A 26,641-nucleotide genomic window follows, 5' to 3' on the forward strand; every position below is an offset into this window, starting at 1 on the left:
AGGTCTAATTTCATTGTTCTGCATGTGGATATCCACTTTTCCCAACATGATTCATCGAAAAGACTGCCTGTTCTCATCTACATTCCTGGTATCTTTATCAAAAATCAAGTGACTGTAAATACATGAATTTATTTCTGAGCTCTTTGATCTTTTTCAGTGATCTAGGTATCTGTTTTCAATGCCAGCACCACACTGTTTTGACTACTGTAGCTTTGTGTAGTACATTTTGAAGTCAGGAAGTATGATGCCTCTGGCATTGTTCTTTTTGCTCAAGGTTGCTTTGTCTATTCAAGGTCTTTTGTGATTCCATATAAATTTTACAGTTTTTTTTTTCGTTTTCCATGAAGAATATCTTTGGAGTTTTGATAGAAATTTCCTTGAATCTTGTAGAATATTTTGGGTGGTATGGGCGTTTTAACAACAATACTGATTCTTTTAGTCTGTGAACACAGGATTATGTTCCATTTATTTGTGTGTTCTTCAGTTTCTTTCATGTTTAGAGTTTTCAGTGTACTGTACAGGTCTGTTACCACCTTCATTGAATTTACTTAAAAGTACTTTTTTTGTAGCTGTTGTGAATGGGCTTGTTTATAGTTAACTTATATAAAAGCTATTGATTTTTGTATGTTGGTTTTGTATTTTGTAACTTTACTGTCTTCATTTATAAGTTCTAACAGTATCTAGTATAATTTTTTTTTCTGTATGTAAGACCGTGTTGTTTGCACACAGGGACAGTGTAACTCACTCTTTTCCAACTTGGAATATCTTACTTTTTTCTCTTGCCTAATTATTTTGGCTGGGAGTTCAGCACTGTATTGAATAGAAGTGGCAAGTGTGGGCATCTTTGTGTTGTTCCTGATCTTTAGGGAAAAATCCCTCAACTTTTTAGCAGTGAGTATGATGTTAGCCAGGGGTTTGTCATGTATGGCCTTTATTGCGTTGAGGCCTATTCCTTCTATACCTAAGAGTTTCTTATCATAAAAGGGTATTGAATTTTATCAAATGCTGTCTGTATCTATTAAGATGATCATATGATTTTTTCCTTCCTTTTGTTAATGTACATTACATTTACTGATTTCCTCTGATTTCCCATAAGCATGTATGAGTGTTTTTGATAGATAGCCATGTTCCTTAGAAGATAATGGAGTGTCCATTCTCCACCGCTGCCAAAAAATTAGTGTTGGTTACCATTTCCATCTCTGGATTCTATAATGCATTTTACATAGGTATCTGCATCTTCAAGAGAAATGCTCAGTAAAATAGAGTGATAGTAAGAACTACATGCTAAAACCCAAAGCACCCCAAGAATGTGAAGTTTAAAATATTAGTGAAAACAGTAACCACAAATTTACACTTTGGAACTTGCTATCACTGTGGCAGTTCAGTGAAATCACACAGGACTTACAGATAATTAGAGAGTTTTGCTGTTATACCTCTTTCTTTCCTCCCAGTACTGGGGATGGATCTCAGGGCCTTTGCACTGAGCTGTGTTTTTATTTTCATTTTGAAACAGGGTTTCACACTACGTTGCCCAACCTGAACTCGAACTTGTGATCTTCCTGTACCACCTTTCAGAGAATTGAATTATAGGTGCACTTTTCTTTCAGTATATATTCTTTTATTAGTTTGTGGTTTGTTTGTTTTTTTTTTTCCCGAGACTAGGTCTCGGTATGTATGGGCCTTGAATTTGCTATGTACCTCAGGCTGGCCTCAAACTCACAGCAATTCTCCTGGTTCAGCCTCCACTGGTAATACAGGTGTAGGCCCTGCTAGTATATATTTTCAATACAGAATGATTACATTCCTTGTGGGCAGTTAGTACACGTACATAACATGTCTTAATTTTTTTTATTCCTTTCTCCCCCTCCCATTTCTTGGTCTCTTTCTGTTTTGCAAAAGATCTATTTCCTATTTGTATCTTTTATTTTGCTGTGTATTTGTTTTGGGTTTCTTACATAAGAGAAACCATGTGACATTTAATTAAGCTTGCATGTCTGATTTATTTCACTTAACATTATGGTTACAGGGAGGTACACCTTTTTATGGAACATTTTGCTTAATCATTTTTCTACTTAAATATGCATTTGAAAGGATTATTGATATTCTTGATTGCCACATTATCACTTAAGTGGATATGTTGGCAGACTTTTCCATGCAGAATGTGTATCTTTAGGAAATGATGGAAATAATTTAAAAGCCAAAACTCACTTTAAAAAAATGTGTTGAAGTGTAAACTGTGCTCAAACCTATCAGTTGCATTAAGTAAGAGTACCTGTATTGTCTCTTTTACCCTTGGAAATTTGATTTGTTATATTCTAACTTTACACATTGGCCCTGCTCCCAAGAGTTGAAAACAAGGGTGTAGCTAAATGAGTCCAACTCCTGGCCTTGAGCCTGATGCTGTTAGCTAAAGTCTTGGAACAGGGTCTGATAGCTAGCTGCTTTACACAAAGTCAGCATTAGATGATAAAATCTTCACTCTTGATAGCGAGCTGCTGTTTAAGGAATCATTTCTTTTAACATTGCTTTTTGCTCTACTGCTTTGTAGAGAGCCATGTGGCTTTCACATCTGCTGCTGGCTTTCTCATCCAAAGAGTTTATCAGTGAAAGAAAGATAGGATCTAGTGGAAGAAGAGACCCCCCTTTTGGTACAATAGGGCTGCATTTCAGGGTAGATTGGTTATGCTGGTGAGATTATTCTGCAGGTGTGAACAGTTTAATTTACAACACAGTGGTCTAATTGTCTACCAGAATTCTCTCTTTGGCCTGCTGGGTTTATTTTTTGTTCTTCTTAGGTTAGTTGTTAGAGCACATCCATAAGAATAGAAAATCCTAAATACAGTTCTTTTAATGTATAAGGATTAAATTGCTGTGATTTATGAAATTAGGATTTTTATAGAGCTTTTACATGAGCATAACAATAGGTGGCCAGTGGTAGTTTGTAGGATTGGCTTTGTTTCTTCAGTCATTAAAATAAACCACAAAGTAATAAATACAAGCAGCATTTTTATTTGTTTCTTGTGGTGTTTTTATTTTTGAAACAGGGGAAAAGTCCTTCTGTTGAATGGAATGCCCTGCTGCTGTATGATTTAAAATAAAAGCAAGTGAGGATTTGCTGTCTTTCTCCATCTCTCTTTTTCTATCTTTGAATCGAGGCTCCTTGGGATTTTAGTAAACTGAGCCAGTTATGTGGAATTTGCACTGTGAACTACATATATGCCCTTGGAGAAAACCTGTTTGCTTAGATCTGTGTGCCAAATTGGTAACTGGCTAGCAGTACGGAACCCTTATTGAGGAGGGCTTGTGAGCTTTAATTATGGAGCAGATTTTGCTTTGACTTTGCCTCCTTGACACTTCCCCTTCCCTTTTTCTGTTTTGTGAGGCTTTATGTTTTCAAAACTAAAGTCCTACACATTAGTTGGTGACCCTTGTATGCTGTTGTGCTGACCTTTGTAGCTCCTTGCTGTCAATAGCTGACCTAAAAGGAACTTAGCCTCTGTTTCCCTGAGAGTGTTTACCCTGAAACATCACAAAAATGTTGTTGTCTTCTACTAAGCAGAACTATTCACTGAGCAACCTTATCATTTTGCTGTTCATAATTTTATATCCATCTTTCTTCAAGCCTACAGGATTCGTGACACTTTGAAGGATATTTTAAAGTGGATTACAATGACAGAATTGTCATTTTACAAATTACAAAGTTCTGTTGTTTCATTTTTATGAGGAAAGTAAGTCTACAGTTAGAGTACAACATGAATAATTCTGGGAAAGGATGGTTTCTAAATATTTACCAACATTCTTTTAAAATATTATCAATTATAAAAAATAGTACAGAGAGGTCTCATGTACTCCTCTGACGTTTTCCTCTTTTGTTAGTGCTTTGCATAACTATAGAATGATGCATAAACTAGGAAATCAATATTGGTGTAATCCACAAAGCCTATTCAGATTTCACTGGTTTACATGTACTTACTTGATCACAGGTGTAAATTCATGCAACACCACTGTCATCAACTTTTAAAACATTCATCACAAGGGCCTCTTGTGCTGCACTTTTATAACTGTTTGTAGCTAGACCAACCTTGACCTCCCCTGTGCCTAACCCCTGGCAACCCTGGATTTCTTCTCCAACTCTGTAATTTGTTTTGTACTCTATTTTTAAAAAAACATTTTAGTTAATGTACATTTCCTAATATTTAGAAATTTAGCATGTAGGCAGCAATGTCATGTTTTTCAAGCAAAGGGCAGGAAAATGTGTATAAAGAGAGCAATAATGAAAAAGAGGGAAAATGCAGAGGTAAAACTTAAGATTGTGATGAAATTGGGGGACAGGATGTAGGTGATACCAAAATGAGTAAGAATTACGGAATTAAAGTCCAGTGAAATATTATGATATTTCAAGTTTCATGAAGGAGTGATTTCATGATCACATAGGAGAAATGAAAATCTCTTTGCTACTAAAACTGTGTAGTCTTGGTGAAGTTTTTCAAAGTCAAGAATCCATCATCAGGAAAGACTGAATCAGTGCTTGTGGCAGAAATGATTCTGCAGGCTGTTGCTATCAGCAGGGCTCCCTTGTTCTAAACTTCCACCCTTGCTGTCAGACTTCTCTTTCAGATCTGTAGAAGGTTCCTTCTATGCCCAAGACCCAGGTGCCCTTAGGAGCTCCTTTGAATGTACCTATGTGCAGTGGCTGCCTTCTTTACCGAGGGACTCAGGGAAAAGCAAAGTAACTTAAAAAATGTATCTTGAGCTGAGTGACATAAGAATGACAAGAGGATTGAAAGCCACTCTGCTGAATGGTGGGTATTTGGGAGTTCATTATATGGTTCACTTTACTTTTGTGTGTTTTAAATTTTCCATAATTAAAAAGTTAAACAAGCAAGCAAGATAATACATTTGAGTAAGAAAGAGTCTCCTAGGCTAGGGGCAACCCATGTCAGGAATTGAACTGTTAGATGACCTTTACTTTTTTAAAGCTAGGTTTTTAAAAAGTTGAATTTACCCTTTCATCTCATTCAGTTATTTACAGAGGACTTATTATGAGCCAGATCCATTCTCTACAGCGGTGAGCAACACAGATGAAACCCCTGCTTTGCAGAAAGTTTACATTATGTGCAATAAACACCTCAGAGTATTTACTGTCAGATGGTGATAAGTGCTATGGAAAAAACAAGACAGCAGAGGTGTTTTTACACTTTTAAGAAAACTTCACAGCATGGGTGACTGTTGACCCAAGACCAGATGGAAGAAGGCCGGTGGGAGCTGGGCAGGTCTCTGAAGCAGGGTGTACCTGGCTGTGTGAGGAAAGCTGAAAGATTAGGTTGTGGAAAGCTGTACACCGCCCTTCTAGATACGTTCATGTCCTCATCGCTGGATCCTGTGAGTGTGCTTTTGTGGTAAAGGGCCTTTGTAAGTAGGATTAAGTCAAGGATCTTGTGATGAGATGGGGTAAAATTATTTTGGCTTATCCAGGCAAGCACAATTACAAGGCATGAAGTCAGAAAGGTGAGCAGATGCTGCTGGCTCTGAAGACAGAGGAAGGGGCCACAAGCCAAGGAGTAGAGGTAGCTTCTAGAAACTAGAAAAAACAAAGAAATCTATTCCCACTAAAGCCCCAGAAAGAATCCAGCCCTACCTGTGACTTGGGCTTAGATTTCTGGTCTTTAGGACTGGACAGAGTAAATGTGTACTCTTTTAAGCCACTAATTTGTAGCAGTTCGTTAGAGCAGCCTCAGGAAGCTAACACAGCCATGTACTAAGTAGAAGGGAATAAGAGACAACAGTATGGTTGAATGTAAAAGGCACTGAACTCACTAAAAGAACTTGAAATTTCATTCTGAATGAGACAAGAAGCCTTTGGAGTAACTTGAGCAGAGGGGTGTGACAAGGGCTGACTTCATTTTAAAGGGGATCATTTTGGCTGCTGTGTGGATAGTATGCTTGTGAAGCAAGAATGGCAGCAGAGACACCAGTGCAAAGGCTGCTGCAATCACAGAAAGTGTGACGCCTTGGCTAGCATTAGACCAGCAGAGGTGAGCCAAGCCAGGATTGTTGATGGGTTGGATGTCGGGGGAGAGATAGGAACATTGAACAGGACTCTGGAGTAGATGGCCTATACACATGTAAGGAAGGACAAGATTGCCATTTACTGACAGAGTTCCAAGTTTGAGGGGGCAGGCCAGCAGATGGAAAGTGAGACTAAAGATGTGTTCTTGGTTGAGAGCTGGGCTGCAGGCAACAATTTGGGAGCCAGGAAAACCAGGGAGATCCCCAGGGAAATGAGGTTAGACAAGAGAGAGTACTTTGAGATAACTAGAGGCCAAGGAAATCAGGAGGAACCACTGAGCAGACGAAAGAGTTCCCTGTGAGGTTGGAAGAAAATGTAGATTGAGTGGTGCCCCAAAACCAAAGGATAAAAGTTTTTAAGGAGCAAGTGATCACAGGTGTTAAGCACTGTGTTTGTCACGTAAGGAAGAGGCCTGAGAAATGATCATTAGATTTGGCAAGTTGGAGATCATTGGTGACCTTCTAGATAATTGAGGGCAAAAGCTACTGGGTTCAAGAGCAAATGAAGAGAGGAAAGTGAGATAGTGAGTGTGTATAAATCTGTCTATCTGTGCAGCATGTTTTCCCCCACTAGTCTTGGTCCATGAATGTATGACTAGAACAATGATTCTTTCCCCTGTTGTGGTCCTCACTGGTAACCCTAATCCAGGCAGAGTTAATAAAGCAAATTTTTGAGCCAAGTGCTTTTTTTTTTTTTAATGTGGCAATTCACAGTGGTGCTATAAAGCAAAATGCTGGAGACACTTTTATTAGCAAATTGTTGCAGCTGAGGCTCACTCAGTGGGGCTTTTACTGAGCGGGGCCTTTCCAATTCTGGTGTATTAAAGAAAAAGACTATTAGACTTTGGAAAATTTAGGCTTGTAAACTTGGTTGATTTAATATAAATCGAGAAATCAAAATAACTAGAAAGATTCTTTTGGTGGGACCCTTTAAAAGTTGCTTGTAAAAGTTTAAGTCCTTCCTTTGATTTTTTCCTTCAGAAATAAAAGAATTCTTAAGGGCTGTCATTTTCTGCTCTTTTGAAAGAAGGAAAAAACAATACTTCTCCTTTACAGTGTGCTAAAGAAATTGTGGGAACATTTCTGGTTTTAATACCTAATTGTAGGTGCAATCATGATCCCTTTTTGGAAGTAATTCTCACTTCTACTTTTCATAAATCCCTCAAAGAGATTTTTTGTGTGTTATCCAGGGATTAAACTTTATCCTGAATATTATTTTCTGCAGAATAAGCACTGAATCTGGTGGTGGTGATGTGGGTAATGAACTCAAATGTCAACTTTGTGTTCTCAGTTTTTCATGCCATCACCCTGTTGGTACAGACTTCAGGTTGTGTTATTGAAAACAGCTTGGCAGCTTCCTTAAGCTGGTACAAGGTCTAAGCTGTCTGAGACTTTCTGAAAGTCCTAGTGAAGTTTCTCCATTTTAGAGTGACTGGAATGGGTATGGTTTAGTCCTTTTGACAACTCATTTCTGTTGTTGGGATCTTCTAGTTTGCTATCACTGAGCACTGGCTTTGTGCTCAGTGATAGCACTAAAATGTTTGTGATTTAGAGGTGCCTAAAGCTGAAGAAACAAGAAAGTCTTGTAGCTAGCTTTGGACTGTGGAATTTAATAGGTCCCCATTTGGGTGCAGTCTTGTGATCCAACCTGAATGTGACAGTAGGACTAAAACTTAGGCCTCTAGTTTCCCCAACCTTGGGAAGCATCCCCGGGTCTGGGTGCATCCACAGCTTGGCTCACACCAGAAGCGATCAGTTCTCAGGTAAACAAAAGGCAGATGAGAATTGCTGGCCCTAGAGCCCATATACAGTTAATACCCAATTCATATCTTACCTGATTGACCTATAGAGCACTGGATTTTGAGATACTTCTTGCAAGTAGAGGTCAGGAGATAAGTTTGGGAAGTGTAACTTCTTTTATCCCCACCTTAGGGATAAGCAGCACATATGTATTAAAATCTCTGAGAAGTCCTACAGGAAAGAATTGTGCTTAGTTTTATTAAAACTGATGTTCCCTAAACTCATTCGGGAACATGAATCCTTTTCTAAATAAACTTTATCAACATCCCAAGGAGCTGTTGTGCTATGGATGGTGCTTTGGTTGGTTTATACAGTGAAGCAGCGCCCCTGTTTATATGATCTCTTGGCTACTCTGAATCTTGCTTGATATATTTCAGGATTTTTTTTTTTTTTTGTATCAGGGATCAAACTCATGACCTTGTGCTTGGCAGGCAGGCACTTACACTGCTGAGCAAAATTCCTAGCCCTTACATTTCAGGATTTTAAAAATTTTCTGTTTTATAAGTTTTACAAAGATGGCTCATGTAGTCTAAAGATCAGAGTGAAATGGCCCTGCGCTTAGTCAGCATGTCTGCCTTGGAGACGCCCAGTAGGGTTTCTGTGTTTCTCCTTGTCTCCTATCTCCTGTAATTCTGAGTTCCAGGGGTCTATGAGATATACTGTGTTTGTGAACTTTTTGAATTGCAGCCTGGCTCTGTCACAGCTCATGTTGGTTCATCTCTCCCTGTGCTTTGTGATTGCCTAGTACTCACACTTACTCTGGCACAGACAGATGGACAGACACCACCCGGGTGTCATGGTAGGCTCAGCTGTAGACGAAACATGCCAAAAATAAAACCACAGTGTTCTGTCTCTTCAAAACTGGGGCTCTAGTATTAGTGAGTCATTATTCCATTCTTTATTGCCTGACCACTTGTGATCAGATGAGGGTTTGTTTCCTGAGCCCTTATGGCTAAGATGGAAGAGTATGGGATAACAGTGTGGTTAAGTGGATTTGTAACTGCTGCATGGGCCCAGGGTGGGCTGCATAATGGATCCATGTCAGCCATGTAGTGAGCCCACAGAGCTTTGTGCAACCTTAAACCCATCTCTGGCTAACTTTTTTATTTAATAATTAAGATACAAAGGCCCACAGACTGTATTTTGCCAATTACTTATGGATGGAAGAAGTAGCTTATGCAGTGTTTGATGGAATTGGGATTCAGAGATAATCTTAAGGGACTAGATGTTGGGGGAAGGTGTTGGTCAGGTAATGCGGTAGTATTTAATATGGATAGGAAGTTCAGAAAGTTAAGAATTGAAGTGTGACATATTTAAATATCACTTTTTTTCTAGTGGGAGAAACTGAAAGGGTAAATAAGGATCAAAATGTATAATGATACTGGGAAATTGGAAGAAAATATTCCAGTGGGAAGAGGAATAAAGGGTGAGGGGAGGGAAAGGAAGGAAGGGAAAAGAAAAGAATAGAAGGAAGAAAATGGAAACAAAGCTTTTGTAAACAAGGAGAGGAAAGGAAGTTGGAGGAAGGAGAGTAAATCAGGGAAAAAAGAATTAAAAATGTCATGTTCAGGAGCAAACTTCCTCTAATGAATGTGATCATTATGTGTATCTAAAAAACTGACAGTAATTTGTGGGAAAAAAAGAAGTTAAGATCTGCTATGTAAATATACCAACTGCATACAAGTTTGTACTAGTTACAAAATTAAAAAAAAAAAAAAAACTTAGGTGTGAAAAATACTAGAGAAGTAAGAAATTAAGATTTTTTTTTTTTTTAAACCTGAGTTTCAGTTTGTGTTTAAAAAGATCCTTAAGAATCCAGGCATGATGGCACATCCCTGTAGTCTCAGTACTTTGGAAGCTGAGACAGGAGAATCACAGCAAGTCTGGGGCTTGGGCCACGTAGTCAGACTCTGTCTCAAAGCATAAAAAATAAAAATAAAAATAAAGGAAGCAAGCAAGCAAGCCCTGAAGAATGATGAACACCAGTTTGAGGTTACCATGGAAGAAATGTAAAGTGAGAGAAAACAGCAGTTTTGAGTTTATGGCATTATTTCTTAAGCAGGGTGGTGTGTCCAGGGATGTTTGTAATAATCTTTATACCTTTTTGTCTACCTTAAATATTATTAAACTAAACAGACTCCTGTAGCTTTAGTGATCCATTATTTTAGTAATCACAATGACCTATTGTCTTAGTTACTTTCTTGTTGCTAGGATAAAATACCCATCAGCCACAAGTTAAAGTAGGAAAGGTTTGTTTTAGCTCACAGTTGGTAGAGGTTTAAGTCCATTGTCAGCTTGTTCCAATGTAAGGTGGCACAGCAGAGAGGCTTAGAAGAAGAGAAACAGTTCATGGCATGGCAGGCAGGAAGCAAAGCGACTTCCTTCTTTCCCTTTTTATTCTATCCAAACTACAAGTCTGATGGTTGATGCTACCCACACCCAGAATGGGTCTTCTTTCTTTCCATACCAAGAACTACACTAAACAAATTGGCAGACTACTCTGGTACTGTGTACCCATGATCTAGTATCACACACCCGTGATCTAGTCACCCCCAAAAGCCCCATGTATAGCATGCCATTTTGGTAGAACATCTATGTACAAGCCATAGCACCAGTTTATAATGGAAGCTGCAAACTAGTATCTGAGGGCTGGAGTATAGCTTAGTGGTAGAGTGGTTTACTAGCACATACAAGACCCTGGGATCTTTCCCTAGCACCCTAAAAATAAACAAGTGAACAGAATCTAAGGTCTGGTAAGATTCTTCTGTTCATGGCCCTTGACAGCCTTTAGTTGGGGGATTGTTTAATTCTAAGTACCTCGTATGAAGTGTGACACTGTAGATGCACAGATACTAGGATGTGTTCAGTGAGCCACTGAACACATCCTAGCCACTGAACACATTCGTAGTCATGGAAAATAGTTGAACAACATGGATGATACTTAGACCAACGAAGAACTGAGGAAGGGGGATATGATAGTCATCTTTAGCAGCTTGAGGGACTGTCAGGTAGAAGATCCAATAGTTTTCTTCTTCAAAAGACCAACAACAGGGTCATTGGCGGAAGCAGTTTTCAGCACAGTGGAAGGAGGCATATTATAGTTAGCCTGCCTTGTGGTAGATTTGATGATTTGAGAGGTCAGCTTGTCTGCTGAGAGCATCCCAGGATTGCCTATGTGCCCCGCTGATCATGAGAGCCCCTCTTAATTCTTTGATTCCAAACTAATGAAGCCTTCAGCAGTGTGATGTGTTTGAGATTATAATGTAGCATTTTGGTTGAGAAGCCTTTGGGACAGAAATCTTGCCACTTACTAAAGCCATTCAGTTTAACTTCAGATGCTGTGGGCCCCAAGTCTGTGCCTACAAGAAAGTGACATAGGTGATATGACTATTTTCATGGAGCTTGTATGCACACATAAATAGCAGAAATGTGAGTAAGGAAGCCAGAAATTTTGTGAGCTCTTAGAGTGTTATATTGGCCAGGATTCTTTTGACATGCTTTTGGTTGAATAGGGTGTTGTAGTAATGATATTATTTTCAGAGTATACCTTGGTGCATACAGTGTATCGTATTTAGTGGCTAGGTTCAGTGTTGACCTTATGGTGAAATTTGATTCAGTTTTCATTCCAATTCTGTTTGTGACCAGAAATGTAGAAAGAATTAAGTTTGTGAACTGAGGCACCACCGTTGTTTGATTGAGGTAGAAAATCAGAAATTTTGAAGTTGAGGCTGAGGCTAAGGTATTATATTTAGACTAATTTTTACTTTATAAGTTTTAGTCTCTTTTTTTTGTCCTATTCTGACACTACTATCTTATCTTAAGCATGTATTTTCTAACATGCCATTTAAATTTCCTTATTTCTTTCACTGAACTTTTTTTCAGTTATAAATAGTTCCTCTGGGGATTGCCATGAGCATCTTAACTTAAAACAATCTAGTTTGAATTAATACCCACTTAATTCTAATAGTTCTCCAAAAACTCTGCTACAATTACTTTGTTTTATTTATGTTAGTATACTTGGATCGGTGTTCCATGAATCTCTAAGGTTCTGCTTATTTACTTCAGGGTTTTGTTTTGTTTTGTTTTTGTTCGTCCCTGCTAGACAACCTCAACTGACATATTTTTAAATTTTCTGATTATTTTTGTTAGCTCAAATTTGTTATTGAGTGCCTCTAAATAAATATTTGTTCCCTTTACTGTATGTTTCAACTCCAGAGGTGCTATTTGCTTTTTTAAAAAATAATTTCTACTCTACCAATATTCTTTATTTGATGAGACATTATTCTTATATGTTGCTTTTATTTCTTTAGACTTTCTTTCTTTCTTTTAGTATTTGGGACATTTGGAATAGCTGATTTAAAGCCACTGTTTGTTCTTCCTCAGAGACATTTTCTATTGACTTTCCTGTGGGTAGGTCCTCCTTTCTTGTTTCTTTGTATGACTTATACTTTCTTTAAAATAGATAATGTTACATTATTTAAAATAATGTTACATCTCTGGAAACCTGATTCTCCTACCTTCACAGAATTTGCTGTTCTTGCTGTTTGTTGTTGCTTTTGGTTGCTGCTGTTTGTTGAGAGACTTTCCTGCACTAACTCTGCTCTGTGTTCTCTAGATGTGGCCTCTAGGGTCTGTTTGGTTAGCTGGAGAGTAGACAGATTTCTCATTGCATTGAGCCAGTAAGTTGCCTAGCCTTTTTGAGGCAGTCTGTATGCCAGGCACCCCTTCTGCACCCTAGCAGTTTACTGCTCTACCTTATCATTCACTTCCTGCTTATACAGGCAGATTCACATCAGCCAGGTTTGAGAGATCTGGGCAGGACCATAGTGCTATACATATACATGGCATTCTGGACTCCAAGGAATATATATCAGAGCCCTTCGAAGACTTTGTGGATATCCCATTTCCAAGGTTTTTTTTAAAAAGGTTTTTGATCAGCTTCTCATTAGTTTGAACCAACAGCAACTCCTCAGGCAACTTCAGTGTTAAAATTATTTAACACTCTTCTGAACAAATACCTGGCCATGGGACAGAGAGAGGACTGAAGTCAGATAAAGATAAGCTTGGGAATAGAAATTCCCACCAAGCTGTCAGGCAGGTCATGTAGTAACAGTTGTTTCTTTGGGTGTTGGATTTTGGGGGAGTTCTAGTTTTGGAGGAAGGTTCATGATGGTCTTGCCAATAGCTGCCAGCCTACTAGTGTTTATATCACCCATGGTTGTGAGGCTGATTTTCAAGACCATGGAGTTAGAGAAGAGATGGAATAAATGCAAGTTGAAACAGCTCAGAAAGAACAAGGTCAGTTCCTACTGCGATTTAGCCAATGTTTTTTGTCAAATACATGCCCCTTACCAGGTTTCAAGGCTTTCATTAATTTTCAGAGCCCTGAAAAAGTTGATGGTGATCATTTTCGGCAGTACTGTATTCTTAGAGAGGAGAGATTTTTCGAGATCTTTACTCTGCCATCCTGCAGATTAGCTCCCTGTAGTACTTAATCAGCTTAGGTACCCTTGGGCTTTGAGTCTGCCTTGTATGAACTCTCTCTTCCTCTGTCTTACGCTGTCTGGTCTTGCTCCTTTCTCTGAAGTCATGAAGTGGTCCCATGAGCATGTTAAAGAGCACATATTCTTGTAAACTACTGATCCTAACCTTCAGCTTATCAGGAATGAGTTTTGGCTTTCGAATAGGCAGCAAGCCTAGAGCCTTTGATCTTGTGTTACCAGCACATGGTGTAAACCAGATCATGTTGGTCTGTTGCTTTGGTTTCTTATCTTGTCAGCAGAGTCCATCTTTTGCAGTCTGATCAAAATTATACATTATTCTGCGATGAAGTAAATCCATTGTTCCCTTAAGTTAGAGTTGGAGAATAAAGTACTAATAGCTGAAACAGCCATTCCTATAGATACTGTTGGGATTTGAAATTTGGGCCAAATAGAACATTAATTTCTATCAGACCTTAGCAGTCCTGGTTAACAGCTTGAGTTTTATGTTAAATATCTTCTAAAATCTTAAGTTCTCACATATTCATAAATTAAAATTTTCTATATATCCAGAAATTTGACTTATGGGGGTTTATTTTATTATAGTTATTTTATTATAGGCCATTCATCTCCTGTTCTGTATAAAACAGGAATACTATATATAAAACAGGCCATTGGTGAATGTGATTCTGTTCTGAAAGACCATGTATGATTATGTATGTAGCTAACTACCATGTTTACAAAGTTTGGGTTTTTGCTATGTTTTATATATTTGTGTACTTTTTTCCTCTTTCATTTGTTAGGTCATAATTTAAGCAGGCAGTCTGAAATGTGATATTACATGGTGCTGCAACAGTTTTGAAATCTTGAAAGATAAAACTGGAAACATTTGCTTGTATTTTTTTCCACCTCAGAGTGTTTTGTTAATGAGACATTTTATACTGCCATAAACCCAAGGCAATAATATAGGTGTTGATTGATTTTTGGATGGCAAAGGGCCTCTCTAATTGCAGAGTTTGACATTTGTGTCACTTCTGCTGTTCTAGGTGAGCAAGACGTGGAAGGTGATTGCTGAAGATGAGGTGCTGTGGTACAGACTGTGCCAGCAGGAAGGACACCTTCCGGAGAGCAGCATCTCGGATTATTCATGCTGGAAACTCATCTTCCAAGAGTGCCGAGCCAAGGAACACATGTTAAGAACCAACTGGAAGGTAGGCGGTGTCCAACAGCGTTACCTGTGGCAGACTAGCACAGAGGGACATGGAGGCCAAGCCTCTCATTACTGTGGAGGCTGACTGCCAGAAGCAAAGGGCGCAGGCTTTGCTGTGCAGCCCCCTTTGGCTGTCAGTGACTTGTTGCATGTTGTTCTCTCTTGGAAGATCTGTTCGTGTTGCATCCACAAGGTTTGGGGGCCTTTACTGCTGTCCAGGAGAAGAAGGCTGAGCTTGAACTGCCTCTGACTTCCCCTTTGCTGGCTAGAGTCAGTGGAGTTACGCGCAGTGTAGCCTCCCTTCATCTTCATCACTCCCCCCCACGGGCAGAGAAGGCAGAAGAGAAAGCACACCAAAGGACGGCAGGTGCCACGGCAGTAGCTCTGAGAGGGAGGTTGTTGCATGGCTCTTCCATCATGTAGCCCATTGGCGTGCTGCCCTAGCATTTATCACTTCAAGTCTCTACAGAAATATTAGATCGCAGCTAAGAATTTGCCCAGAGAAGTGTTTGTGTAGGAGATAGCTGTTGAAAAACATGTCACATAGGGCTGTGTGAGGCATGACAAGGCAGCAGCACTTCTTTCCCACGTGGGCAACTGGATAGCTTGTAGAGAAGGGCTAGAACTGTCCACTTTTCTCATCTGTTAAGGTCGATTCTAATAGACTTTGAGATGAACAAGCTTTTGCTCAGTACTGATGGTGACATATTGCCAGTGTGCATTTCTGTCCCTAGTCACCTCATAACCTGATTAGTGACCAATGAGCTCGATCAGGGCAATCTCATGCATTTCCAGTAACATCAATGAGAGCAGTGTTTCTCTAATTCAGGGTTGCTCACACCAGCTTGAATGACAGTAGGTCAGCTCATTGTTTGTGTGGAGGGAGTGTCCTATGCATTGCAGAACATCTAGCCACATCCCTGGCCTCTGCCCACTACACTACAGTTGCATTCTCCTCTCCCTGGTGCTGACAACTCAAAAGGTCCCCAGATGTTGCCAGATTGGGTGTGGGGAGCAATTGCCCTGGCTGTGATCAGCTGATCCTCAGGAGAATTAGCTAAGCTTTTGTTTTAGGGTGTTAAAACACTACTGCTAAATAAAGTCACGCCGGCCCCCTGGTGTCCGTTTACATCCACAGCTCTGAACGAAGTTACAGGATTGGCAAAGCTGCCCAGAAAAATGATTCTGGGGTGGGGCAGAATGCAGAGGGTCTGGTCCTAGTGATAGGGGCCAGAGTTTAAGGAAAACTTGAGCTTTGGCCTTTCTGTTCAGAAAGAAGGGATAATTTCCAAATTTGTGAGCATGAGAGCTGCAGACATTCATTATCCCCTGGCTCAAATTTAGAGATGTCATACCCTGAAAGAAAGCAGCAGCCAAGTTTTTGCTTCCTCTTTGGTGGTAAAGAAACCTAGGAAGGCAGGCAGTGGCTTTTCTTTGGATGAGAGGTGGCAGAAGCCAAAGGTGGTTAAAGGCTCACCTCATGGCTTGTGATAGCTAATAACAGTTTATAAGGTAGATGCAACTTACTGAACATTTATGTTTTTTTTTCTGTCACACACAAAACCATGTGAGCTCAGCAAGTGGTCATCAATTGAATGAACTGCTTAGAACTGCAGGCAGAATGGCAAGGATGCTTTTGGGATTTCAGACCCAGTTCATGAAACAATTAACAATGAGGACTGCATGGGGGAAATTTTAAATGGAGTCTTGTTACATGTAATAATGATATTCTGAGTATAATTCTAGAAGAAAAGAATGTACTATCAAAATATGAGAGAGAATGAAGGCAACTTGCTTAACCTTTGCATGCCTGCATTTTTCTCTTCTTTAGAGTGGGGTGAGAGTGGCAGTGTTCCTGGCTGTGGTGTGAGTGACCATCATGATGCATCTATTTCCCATTCCCTCTGCAGAGGCTGGCCTGTGCTCTGTGCTCAGGCAGTTAGCTCTGGAAACTCGTAAGCCTTTGTATGCAGACACCGTGATTCCATTCTGTCTGTGATCAGCTTCAGGAGGGTGATTTGGATTGATATCTCCTAGGTCAGTGTCTGGAGAAACCCCAGAAGGGACCCCAGAGTTCTCAGGTTGCTCTGTTTAGAGGATGACTTATAAATGCATGAATTGCGTGGTCCTGAAGTTCAGGGTGGACTTGGCTTGATAAAATGGGCTTGTTTCCTTTCCTAGGGTTTATGCTTCCTTTTTTTCACCCTCACATGCTAGGATCTCTCTGTAGCTAGAATATCAGTGTGGAGTTGGAGCCCATGATGGGGAGGGGAGCCATAGGATGGAAATTAGTAAGTGCTAGAAGCATATAGATTTCGTCTTGAGCTTTCCTTTTCTTTCAATGCTTTCTGAAGTGCTCTTCTACTGTAAATGTGTCTGACCAATCCCCCCACCCCCATGGCTCTATTTGCTGGACAGCTCTGCTTGGGTGTGTTCATTTTGTCCCTTGCTTTAGCCTTGGCCCTTGTATTAAGTTAGGATCATTCTGCAAATTATGTTGCTTAATTTTTGGAGTATAACTGCTTAATAAGTGTTGATTTTAATGGAATGGATGTCAATAATATAATAATACTAGTAGCTATTACTTACTGAACATTTGCTGTGGGCTAAAAGCTCTGCATGGTACTTATGTACACCATTTATAATTCTTGCGCATGACCAGCAAAACTGAAATTATGGATCACTTAATTGCTTTTGAATATTGTACCTGTATTTACGATTGCTTTTGGCTTAACTATCGTAACTCTTCCCAACCTTAATACCTTTTGACATATGCCTTCAAATTCTTTTCACTGTATTTTTATTTTAAAGATAATTGTTTTATATCTGTTTGCTGAACCAGTAATCAGCTGTCATGGTAAAATAATTAAAAGTCATCCAGGTACATAGTAGAAAATACTGTCTTAGGTTTAGGGTTTTCCTGTGAATGAATTTGTTTTTATTTTTATCAGAGTTGAGTTTTCCTGTGTTTCCCAGGCTGATCTCGGACTCCTGATACTTTTGCCTCCGTGGCCTTGGTAGGGACTACAGGTGCGTGCCGCCACCGCGAGCCTCCGGCTTCGCTTAGCCTTCCCTGTCTTCCCTCTTTTCTGCTCCCTTCCTTTTTCTTTTGTACTGGAGGCTGCATCTTCTAAGCAAACACTCTACCACTGAGCTATACTCCCAGCTATTTTATTTTATTTTCTCTTTTGAGACAGGCTTTCACTAATTTGCCCTAGTAGGCCTTGAATTTGTGGATCATACTGCCTCAGTTTACCAGGTGTGTGCCATCCTAGCTAGGGTTCTTTTTAAAGACCATTTCTGTGAACCCTCTGACCTTTCAGTCAGAAGGGTCATTTTTTTTTCCTTTTGTCCACTCTGACATTTTTCCATCTATATAGGTTTTCATTTTATTCATAGAATTCTTTTTTTTTTTTTGTATTGGGGATTGAACTCACCACCTCATGCTCGCTAGGCAGGCATTTATGTGACTGAGCTAAATCCTCATCCCTATTCATACAATTCTTGTAACTATATCGTTACTGTTTCTTTAATAGACAGAGCCTTTTAATATAGTTTATACAGGTTTTCAGGCACTTGTGACTACCAATGGGTGCTTACCAGCAAGGGTGGGTGTCCGGAGCCGCTTCCGTCCCGCGGAATGGAGCACACGAACACTCAGCCTCTGCAAGCACCTTTATTGACTGGGCAGCAACCTCAATACATGTCCGTCCTTGACGGCTTCTTCCGTGTTGTGCGTCGGGCACTTCCTATACTTGGGCTTATATAGCTAATGTTATCCAATCATAGGATTACACGTGGGGACAGGCGATTGGGCGGCAACAAGGAAGCAATCAATCATTACCATATATGGCGGGGACAGTAAGCCGAGCAAGAACCAGGAAGCAGGATGTGTGTGCCATCTTGGGCACACGATGGGCGGGGGAGCAGCGAGGCGGTAGGCGGGTGCCATCTTATGAATATGCTCTCACGGATAACATGGCAGGCTCCCAACAGGTGGGCGTTATTTATGTACACATATTTCTGTTGTACTTGGTGATCTCCTAGAGGACAGGACCAGCACTTCACACATCTGTGCCCTATAGCTCATTGCTTTTTGTGGGTGTGGTCACTCTGACATACTTAGTAGTTACCTTTGTCATTTTGAATGCCCACCTAGCTTGAATGTGGCATGTGCCATAGAAAATCTCTGTAGAGTATGGATGACGGTGCATCTGCCTCCTCGATATCCCAAGAAGAGTATAAACAGCACCCCCTTTTCCTTTCACAGAATCGCAGAGGCGCCGTGAGCGAGCTGGAACACATTCCCGAGGCAGTTTTATGTGATGTGCATTCTTACGATGGTGTTGTCATTGCTGGGTAAGCAAAATCATTTCAGCTAATGCCCTTTGTCTCATGATCTTCCATTTTTCATTTTTCCTCTGAGCACCAGTGATTTCTCTTCCCTTGAGAATGTATACCATCCTCAAGAGAGCCCGTGCAAGATGGAAGACCTCTGTGATTCCCTCCTTTAGGATTCGAGAGCTCAGCAAGGCAGCTGGTGGTGAGAAGCAAATGGTGTCCAGCAGATCTGTAATCCATTTGTCTCAGACATGGTGGCATGTTATGTTAGATTTTCATTAAGGCAAACAGTTTGTATTTTATGAAGACATAAAAGAGTCAAACAAGAATAATAAGAACAGGGCCTGTGCATACACTCTCCTGAAGCCTTTATTATGAATAAGGGTTGTGGCCACACATAACCTTCCTTCCCTACCACATAGTATGTATTTGCTTCTTAACTTATTCAGATCTAGGCTTTTTATGTGTCTCTATGACCAATTAATTTTAGCTTCTGTAAATTCTTTTGGCTTCTGTTCCAAAAGCCAGTTCATGAATTCTTCAAATTTTGCTGTTCAGAGGTACATTTATGTTTCTTTAATGTGCAATAAGATCAGTTTTCTTTCTCAATTAGGAAAGTATCTTGAGCTTCAGTATAAAATTGTAAACTTTGGCAATCTCAAATTATATGCCAAAAGGAAGAGATCAGAATCCTTAAACTTCTAAGTCTGGATCAGCTTTTGAGTGAGCACCAATTTGCAGGAGACTAAAAACAAAAACCAACCTTGGACTTTAACAGTTAGTAGTCATTGAGTCACTTTATTAAAGAAAGAAAAAAAAAACTTTAGTATGTCTTCAGGAACACTATTTGAAATGAAATTACCGCTTATTTAAATATTTTGGTTTACCATACCCGTGAAAAATTATTTCTGTTTTAAACAAAATATGCCTTGGAGGGACACTTATTTAGCTTTGGTTTTACTAGCTACAGTTTAGAGGTTAATGTTCTTGAGAGAGCTGTAGAACTGTTAGTTTTAGAAAAGCTAATAGACCAGAAATCTGGAATTCTGTCCCTCCCATTGTCAGAACGATATCAGGCTTTTGCCCTCCTTGCTAAAATGTAGACCTTAGAGCTCGCCTTGTGCATGGCGCTTCCCCTGAAGTGCACTGAGAGTCAGGTGACTGCACAGACACTTTAGGTCATCCAGGCTTAACATGGTCTCTGCCTAGGGGTGACCAGGTGCTTGAGGACAGACCGCTGAGAGTGACTTAAAAAGGAAAAAGACAAAAAAAAAAAAAAAAAAAAAAAGCCTAAGTAAGAGAGGTTAGAGGTAAAGGAGAGGCTTTCTTCCTGAGTGCCAGTTACAAGTCTCTTATCTGCATGGGGAGCTCCTGAAAAGAAAGGCAGGCCAGGCCTGCTCTGCGGCCAGGTGCCGGTTGTCTCTCTCTGCTCCCTGGGGGTCTGTTCAGCATTAAAGATTAGGCTGCACAAAGCACAGCCATGGCAGAGTTTGTGGATCGAAAGATGAAACTTGAGCCATGGATCAGGGAGGCTCCTTTTCTAAGAGAACCTCACGTTTATGGCTTGGAATGAGATCCTTCAATCTTGCTTGTATGTAGAGCATCTTGTGTTTATCATTAAAATTTTATCTGGTGGTTACGATGCTTGTTTTCTGGATCAGATCTTGAGTCCCTTTTCATTTGAGACAGCAGTGTTTGTGGTTACCTCATTCCCAATCAATGCTGTATTCACCAGGCTTTCTACAGTTATGCATCTCCAAGGAGCTTCTTAAAGAGACAGTGCCACCTCACCTTCCTTTTTCTTATACTTATTTTTCTTCTTCCTTCAGTTTTCTCTTTCCTTTATACAAGTGGAATCTGTTCAGAGGCTTATTTTGTATAACTATAGACCATGTTTTTATTTAAGCCTATTATACATATATAATTGGTAGAAAACAGGCTTGTAAAATCTCTTGTTTTTTCCTACTTTTTTTGATCTCTATAAATACTCTTGGTTTGGGGTTGGGTTGCATAGACCTAACCTCATTTTTCTTACACTTAGCTGTTCAATCAGCCCTTCTTTAATCTTCATGCAAAACCAGAGAAACTGTGAAATAGACATTCTTTCACTCATGAACTGACTTGGTTGACTTTGCAGTGTCTATCATGTGGACGTGACCGGCCCCCTTTCATCTGAGCTGGTTTGTCCAGTCATGTGCAGACAGTGTCCTTCAAGCTTTTGATCTTCCTTTCTTTTATCTATGAGTTCTTGCTTTCTTTATTATTTTATGAACAATTTCCGGTTACCCTTTATGTTATAATTCTTTGAAATCTGCATCCAGTGTACCTTTTTCCTCATTACTCTTAAGTGCATCTTGAGTTTGTCTCACTGTTCTAATTAGTCACCATTGACCACATCTTTTTTTAATTGATAAAATTCACTTACCTGTAAACTCACACTTTTAAAGTGTAAAATTCAGTGATTCTTAAATAAATTCACAAGATTTTGTAACTGATACCACTATCTCATTCCAGAACATCCACTCCATCCCCCCCCCCCCCCCCCCGTAAAAAACAAACCCAGCCACCATCCTGAAAGGCCCAGTGTTGTCCCGTCTCCTCCTACAGGCGTCTCCTCCTACAGGCTTGGGTGCCACTTTCAGGGAGTAGTGGCTCCGCCCTCTACTCTTTTCATAATACCCAGAGAAGTGATTATTTGCAGCAGTATAGAGCAGCAAATAGCGTGACCTTATCTCCTCTAGACATTTTTATTTCATGTCGTTATTTTACTTAGGAAATAACTTTAAAGTTTATAGCTGGGAATTTTTTCCAGTAATTTTAAGCATCTTTTAAAACTGTGGGTGGCATGCAGTATTCCACTAAAGCTCTATAGTGCTTTTGTACTGTTTGGAATGGAGTAGTGCTGCATTTAATACACAGGTGTCCCTTCCCCTACCACTTCCATCTACCACTTGGGGAGCAATACCTATTTTCTTTTGTCTGTTGTCTATAACTTCTTTGTTGCTTCAACTTAAAAATCATAGGGCTTTTTTGTTGTTGTTGTTGTTTTGTTTTGTTACTGGGGATTGAACTCATGAGCTCACCCTTGCCAGATATTCACTTGTGCCACTGAGCTAAATCCCTGACCCCATAAAAATCATAGTTTTAAACCTGGAAGGGACTGTAGAGATGATCTAGTTCCAGAATACTTGTTCAGTATGAGGTAGCAGAGGCTCAGAGCCAGAGCCACCCTGTGCTTCTGTGACGTCCATATGCAGTCTGTTTTTGCTGTCCTGAAGCCTTAGTTATACAGTATCATTCTGGTTTTTCTCTTGTGATAGGCATCTTTTCTCTTTAGAAAAATAGAGCAATGAAACTATGTTAGTTTTGCAAAACATATTAGGAAGTGGAGAAGAGAACGCCACTTAAATCCCACCTGCTACTATTTTGGGGTGTGTGTATGATTTGATTTGCAGACTGTGTTTTTATACAACTCTTTTTACATAATACATTCATAATGTGCATTACATTTTTGGCCTTTTTAACCTCACTAAACTAGTAAGATTTTTAAAAAATTTTATGTTACTTTTCATTACCTTGATTGCAAAATTCCATGAGTAACTATATGTAGATTTTCTCACTTATTCATCTAGTAGTGGTTGTCCTAATAAATTCCTGTTTTATTATATAATTACACATCATTTAACAATGGGAAGATGTTCTGAGAAATGGGTCAGTGGTCAATATCATAGAATGAATGTCCACAAACTAAGGCAGCTGTTCTACTACGAGGCCACATAACTTGCTGGACCACCATCAGCTGTGAGGTCTGTTGCTGGCCAGAATGTTGTCATGTGGTAAATGCCTGTGTAATGTTATAAATACTACATAGATAGAGGTTTGGCAGTTTTTATTTTTAGACTACAAATATTTTTGTTTAAAAATTATAAATACCTGCTATTGTAGATACTTTGAATTTCCTGTAAGTGTGTAGGGTTAAATAATTTTTCTATTGTCCTTGCATTTCTGATTACTTTCTTGGGCTACAGTTCAATAAGTAGCGTTACTGGATGTAGAGGAATGAATTTCTATGATTTTTTCAGATTAAGAAATTATTTTAAAATGTTTTCATAGTTTTTCAACTTCTTTCCCATTTGGCTTTTTAATTTGAAGTCTCCAAGCCTTCCCTCAAGCTGGGTGCTGAATATCCCTCCTCCTTCCCTGTCACTGCCAGAAATAACAAGATGCCCTGAGTGGTCACTGGTGACCTTCTGGTATTTTTTTTTTTTTTTTTTTGTCTTTTTCCTTTTTATCGGTACCAGGGATCGAACTCATGACTGCCTGCTTGCAAGCAGGCGCTTATGCCACTGAGCTAAATCCCCAGCCCCTCTGGTATTTTGAGCCCCTTGACTGTGTTTGATGCCATTGGCTGCACCTCTCTGGATGTGGTAGGGATCATGTGTCAAAGATCTTTGCACTCTCGCAGCTTGACCTCGGTCCTACCACCCAGGAACCACGGAGAAAGTGTGATGGGATAAAGACCTCATGCCCTGTAAGGCCTCACTGTGACTGACTCCGCCCCACCCATGCTACTTCTCTGATTGTCTTTTGCCTCTCTGCAATCTCCCTTGGGTGCTTAGGAACAACATGCAGCATCCCAGAAAAATGACTGAATCAGGAGAAGTTCCTTCTAATTGTGAGCACTTCACCTGTAACACTGAATTTCTTTTCCATCTTAAACTTCTCCTTGTTTTAACTTGGGAAAAGTTTACATTTAGGAGTTCACCAATGTCCAAAAAATAAACCACCTGACTTTCTTTGAAGGCCATGTCTGTGTGCATTTTCTGTGTAATCTGGTGGAGCTCATGAGATTCTGTATGTGTCTTTCTTGTGTTTTCGAGGTGATGTTATCTAGAAAGTTGATTGAAAACAAGAGATCAGGGATTGTGTCTTCTGTTTGCTCTCCCCGCCCCTTTTTCTTTTGTTGGTGGTGGTAATGACTCAGAATTTCAGAGGTTTTTTTTTTGTTTTTTTTTTAAATTAGAGGCTATGACTAAGGATGTAGCCCAGTGATAGGGCACTGCACGAGGCCCCTGAGTTCAACTTCTAGCACCACAAAAATAAATAAATAAAATCATTTGTCTTTGAGGAGCGATAACTGAAGAAAAGGAGATGTGTCAGCATCCCTGCTTTGTGACATTTGGACTGTTCTCCTCAGTGTTACACTGTAGGAATTAAGAGTTGCAAATAGATGACATCCTGAGTTCAGAAAGGTCAAGAGCACCATACAAGACCTGAGCATGGGGCCAGGAGGAGTTCTCTGTAAGCAGTAAAGGAGAGCCACCTAGTGAAGAAGACCCTCCCAGGTGAGACTTTGGGAAGAATGTCAATCCTGAGGCTCCTTGGAGGCCAGTGCCAGCTCTGCTGCCATTAAGCTATTAGCTCACCAAAAGCTTTTACAGGATGCCCAGGAGTATGACAGTGTTTTGCAATAAACTCCCTCCAGTTACTTAAGCGTGTATGTCTGAAGCATTTCAGTTTGCATAGAGAGACACACTTTTCTAGTCACATTAGAAGACCCCTTTTTTGGTTTAAAAATAAATGTTAAGTACCCTCTTACATGTTGAGGTTTTTTTCATACTCCTAGATACTTTTCTTTCTGGTTTCCTACTGCTACGATCCGCCTTTTCAGCATACGGTTCCTGCCTTTTCTGGAAGAAATAACGGCTGTGTATCCAGGTTTCTTCTCTGCCAAATGGGGTTGGAGGGAAAACTATCATTTAATGTTGCAAAATATTAGCTCACTCCTCTTCCTAAAAATGTTCAGCTGTCCCATTTTGTCTCAATCGCTTTGAAGCAAGTGTGCAGAGTAGATGCATAACAAAAAGCCCACCCCTCTCTTTGGCAACCAGGTGAACTCTGGCCACTGCTTTGGCTATTAGGTGTGCCCTGATTCAAATTTGTTTTCCCATTAGCTCTGTCTGCCTATGCAACCTGGACTTCAGAGTCAAGGGCATTTCCAGGCTCCTGTAGACATGAAGCAAAATCTACAACATCTGCTTTGTGAACATAAACTTTGGTGTCTGAGTCTCTGATTGCTGTATTTTGCTTCATGGCATTTTGGTCATTTATAATTTAACACTGTTTTATAATTATAAACAACTACTCAAAAATACCAGTTAAAACCCAGCTAACTAAGGTAACTTGAAGTACTTGCATTTTTTGTCCATTTTCCCCGTAATTAAAAATGTACCTCTATATCAACCATGTACCTTTTCAGAATATATAGAGGCTTTGATTTGAAATAGTACTGAATGTACTTGCCCTGAGTTTAAAATATTTTTGGTCCAGGAACAGAAGTTCCCATTAGGATGGGAACTAATTGGGAACAATTAGGATGGTATTCCTAATATCTGGCTAGTTTCATGTGAATGTCTAAAAAATAGGTAATGGCTGTGGATTGCTCTGAGGTTCTTGAGATAACTGGTACTTTGTAAATACTGATTAGAAAAGTCATGTTAGATAAATGTCACTTGTATTTATCCTTACCTCAGGACACGCTTTCTACTTTGCAGCAAACTTCTTTTCTTGACAGTTTTCCTTTCAGCCTTGTTTCGTATAGATTTTATGTTGCTGTGCACTGTGACATTGGGCTGTTTCCCTAAGGAATTCAATCATTACCCATTAGAGACCTCTTTTTAAAGATACTTTTAAATTTATTTGTATATTTTCTGCTGTGAAGCAGACTTACTCTGCTAGTAAATAAGTGTGAGGTAAGGTATTGATAAGTGACTTGAAGAGGGCATTACATTTATTATATTTTTAATGAAGGAACTCCAGAATATCCCTAATAAATACTGGTGAACCCGTGACTGCATTTATCCATCTCTGCTTCTCTAAGAAATAATGGGAAGGGCCACAGTACACTAACTCTGCATAATCATCATCGACTCTGACACTATTGATTGTGATTAACCAAGATGTATGGAAAGCAGTTTTAAGTGTGTAGCGCATGTATCTCGTCAGGTCCATTAAGATGTTCATTATTTTTCAATTGATGCATCTTAAGCTCCACTTGATGTTCGCTGTAGTGCATTTCCACAGAACAGCTCTGCACTGTGGGACTGAGTTCATTTTGTTAATTGCATAATGCAACACAGTCATGTTTCATAGAAAATAGTAAATACTCTTGCTTTTATTGATTTGTAATCTCTGGTATAACTGAAGAAAGTATGGAGCAAGTGATTAGTTCTTAAAACCTCTACATGTTAAGGACATAAATATTTCTTGGAATGCACAGTTAAGGGCCTCTGCCTAGTTGCTTAGCAGTCTTTAGACCACTTTAGCTTCTAGTTAACATCTAGATTGTTCCTTCAGGTAGCAGTTACCATGGATAGGTACTGTGCACACCTGCCTTGCTCAACAAGGCCAACATGGGGTACAGCTAGTGGTGGTCATAGAGCATCCTGGGAGATGTCAGAGAGGGGAAAAACCGGACACATGACACTTAGGGGAGAGGCACCTCATACAGACACAACGTCAGACCAGCTGCTTCTTGGAAAGTGACATTTGCTGACTCTGGAAGGACGACTAGGGCCTGGCCAAGAGAAGGCTGCCCCTTCTCCTTACCAAACCAACTGTGGGAATTAATAATGTACTATATAGCATTTGTTTTACTGATGGGCTTGATGGAATGCACCTTCAGAATCCTTAACATAGGACTCTAGGCAGGCACTACCAATATTTTCAATTTAATACACAA

General features: G+C 39.8%; 1 protein-coding gene across 2 annotated transcripts in view; it reads left to right on the forward strand.

Annotated features, from left to right (window-relative positions):
* Fbxw8 (F-box and WD repeat domain containing 8) overlaps window positions 1-26,641 on the forward strand; it is a 109,351-nt gene that overhangs the window by 16,511 nt on the left and 66,199 nt on the right. For both annotated transcript variants that reach the window (XM_063225716.1, XM_063225717.1), the window contains 2 exons: window positions 14,396-14,560; window positions 18,830-18,918. In XM_063225716.1, coding sequence (XP_063081786.1) covers window positions 14,396-14,560; window positions 18,830-18,918 — 254 coding nt within the window. The remainder of the gene's footprint in view (window positions 1-14,395; window positions 14,561-18,829; window positions 18,919-26,641) is intronic.

This window comes from Cavia porcellus, unplaced genomic scaffold (assembly GCF_034190915.1).
Source record: "Cavia porcellus strain 051 isolate PalLab524CR breed Dunkin Hartley unplaced genomic scaffold, mCavPor4.1 scaffold_16, whole genome shotgun sequence".
Lineage (NCBI taxonomy): Eukaryota > Metazoa > Chordata > Mammalia > Rodentia > Caviidae > Cavia > Cavia porcellus.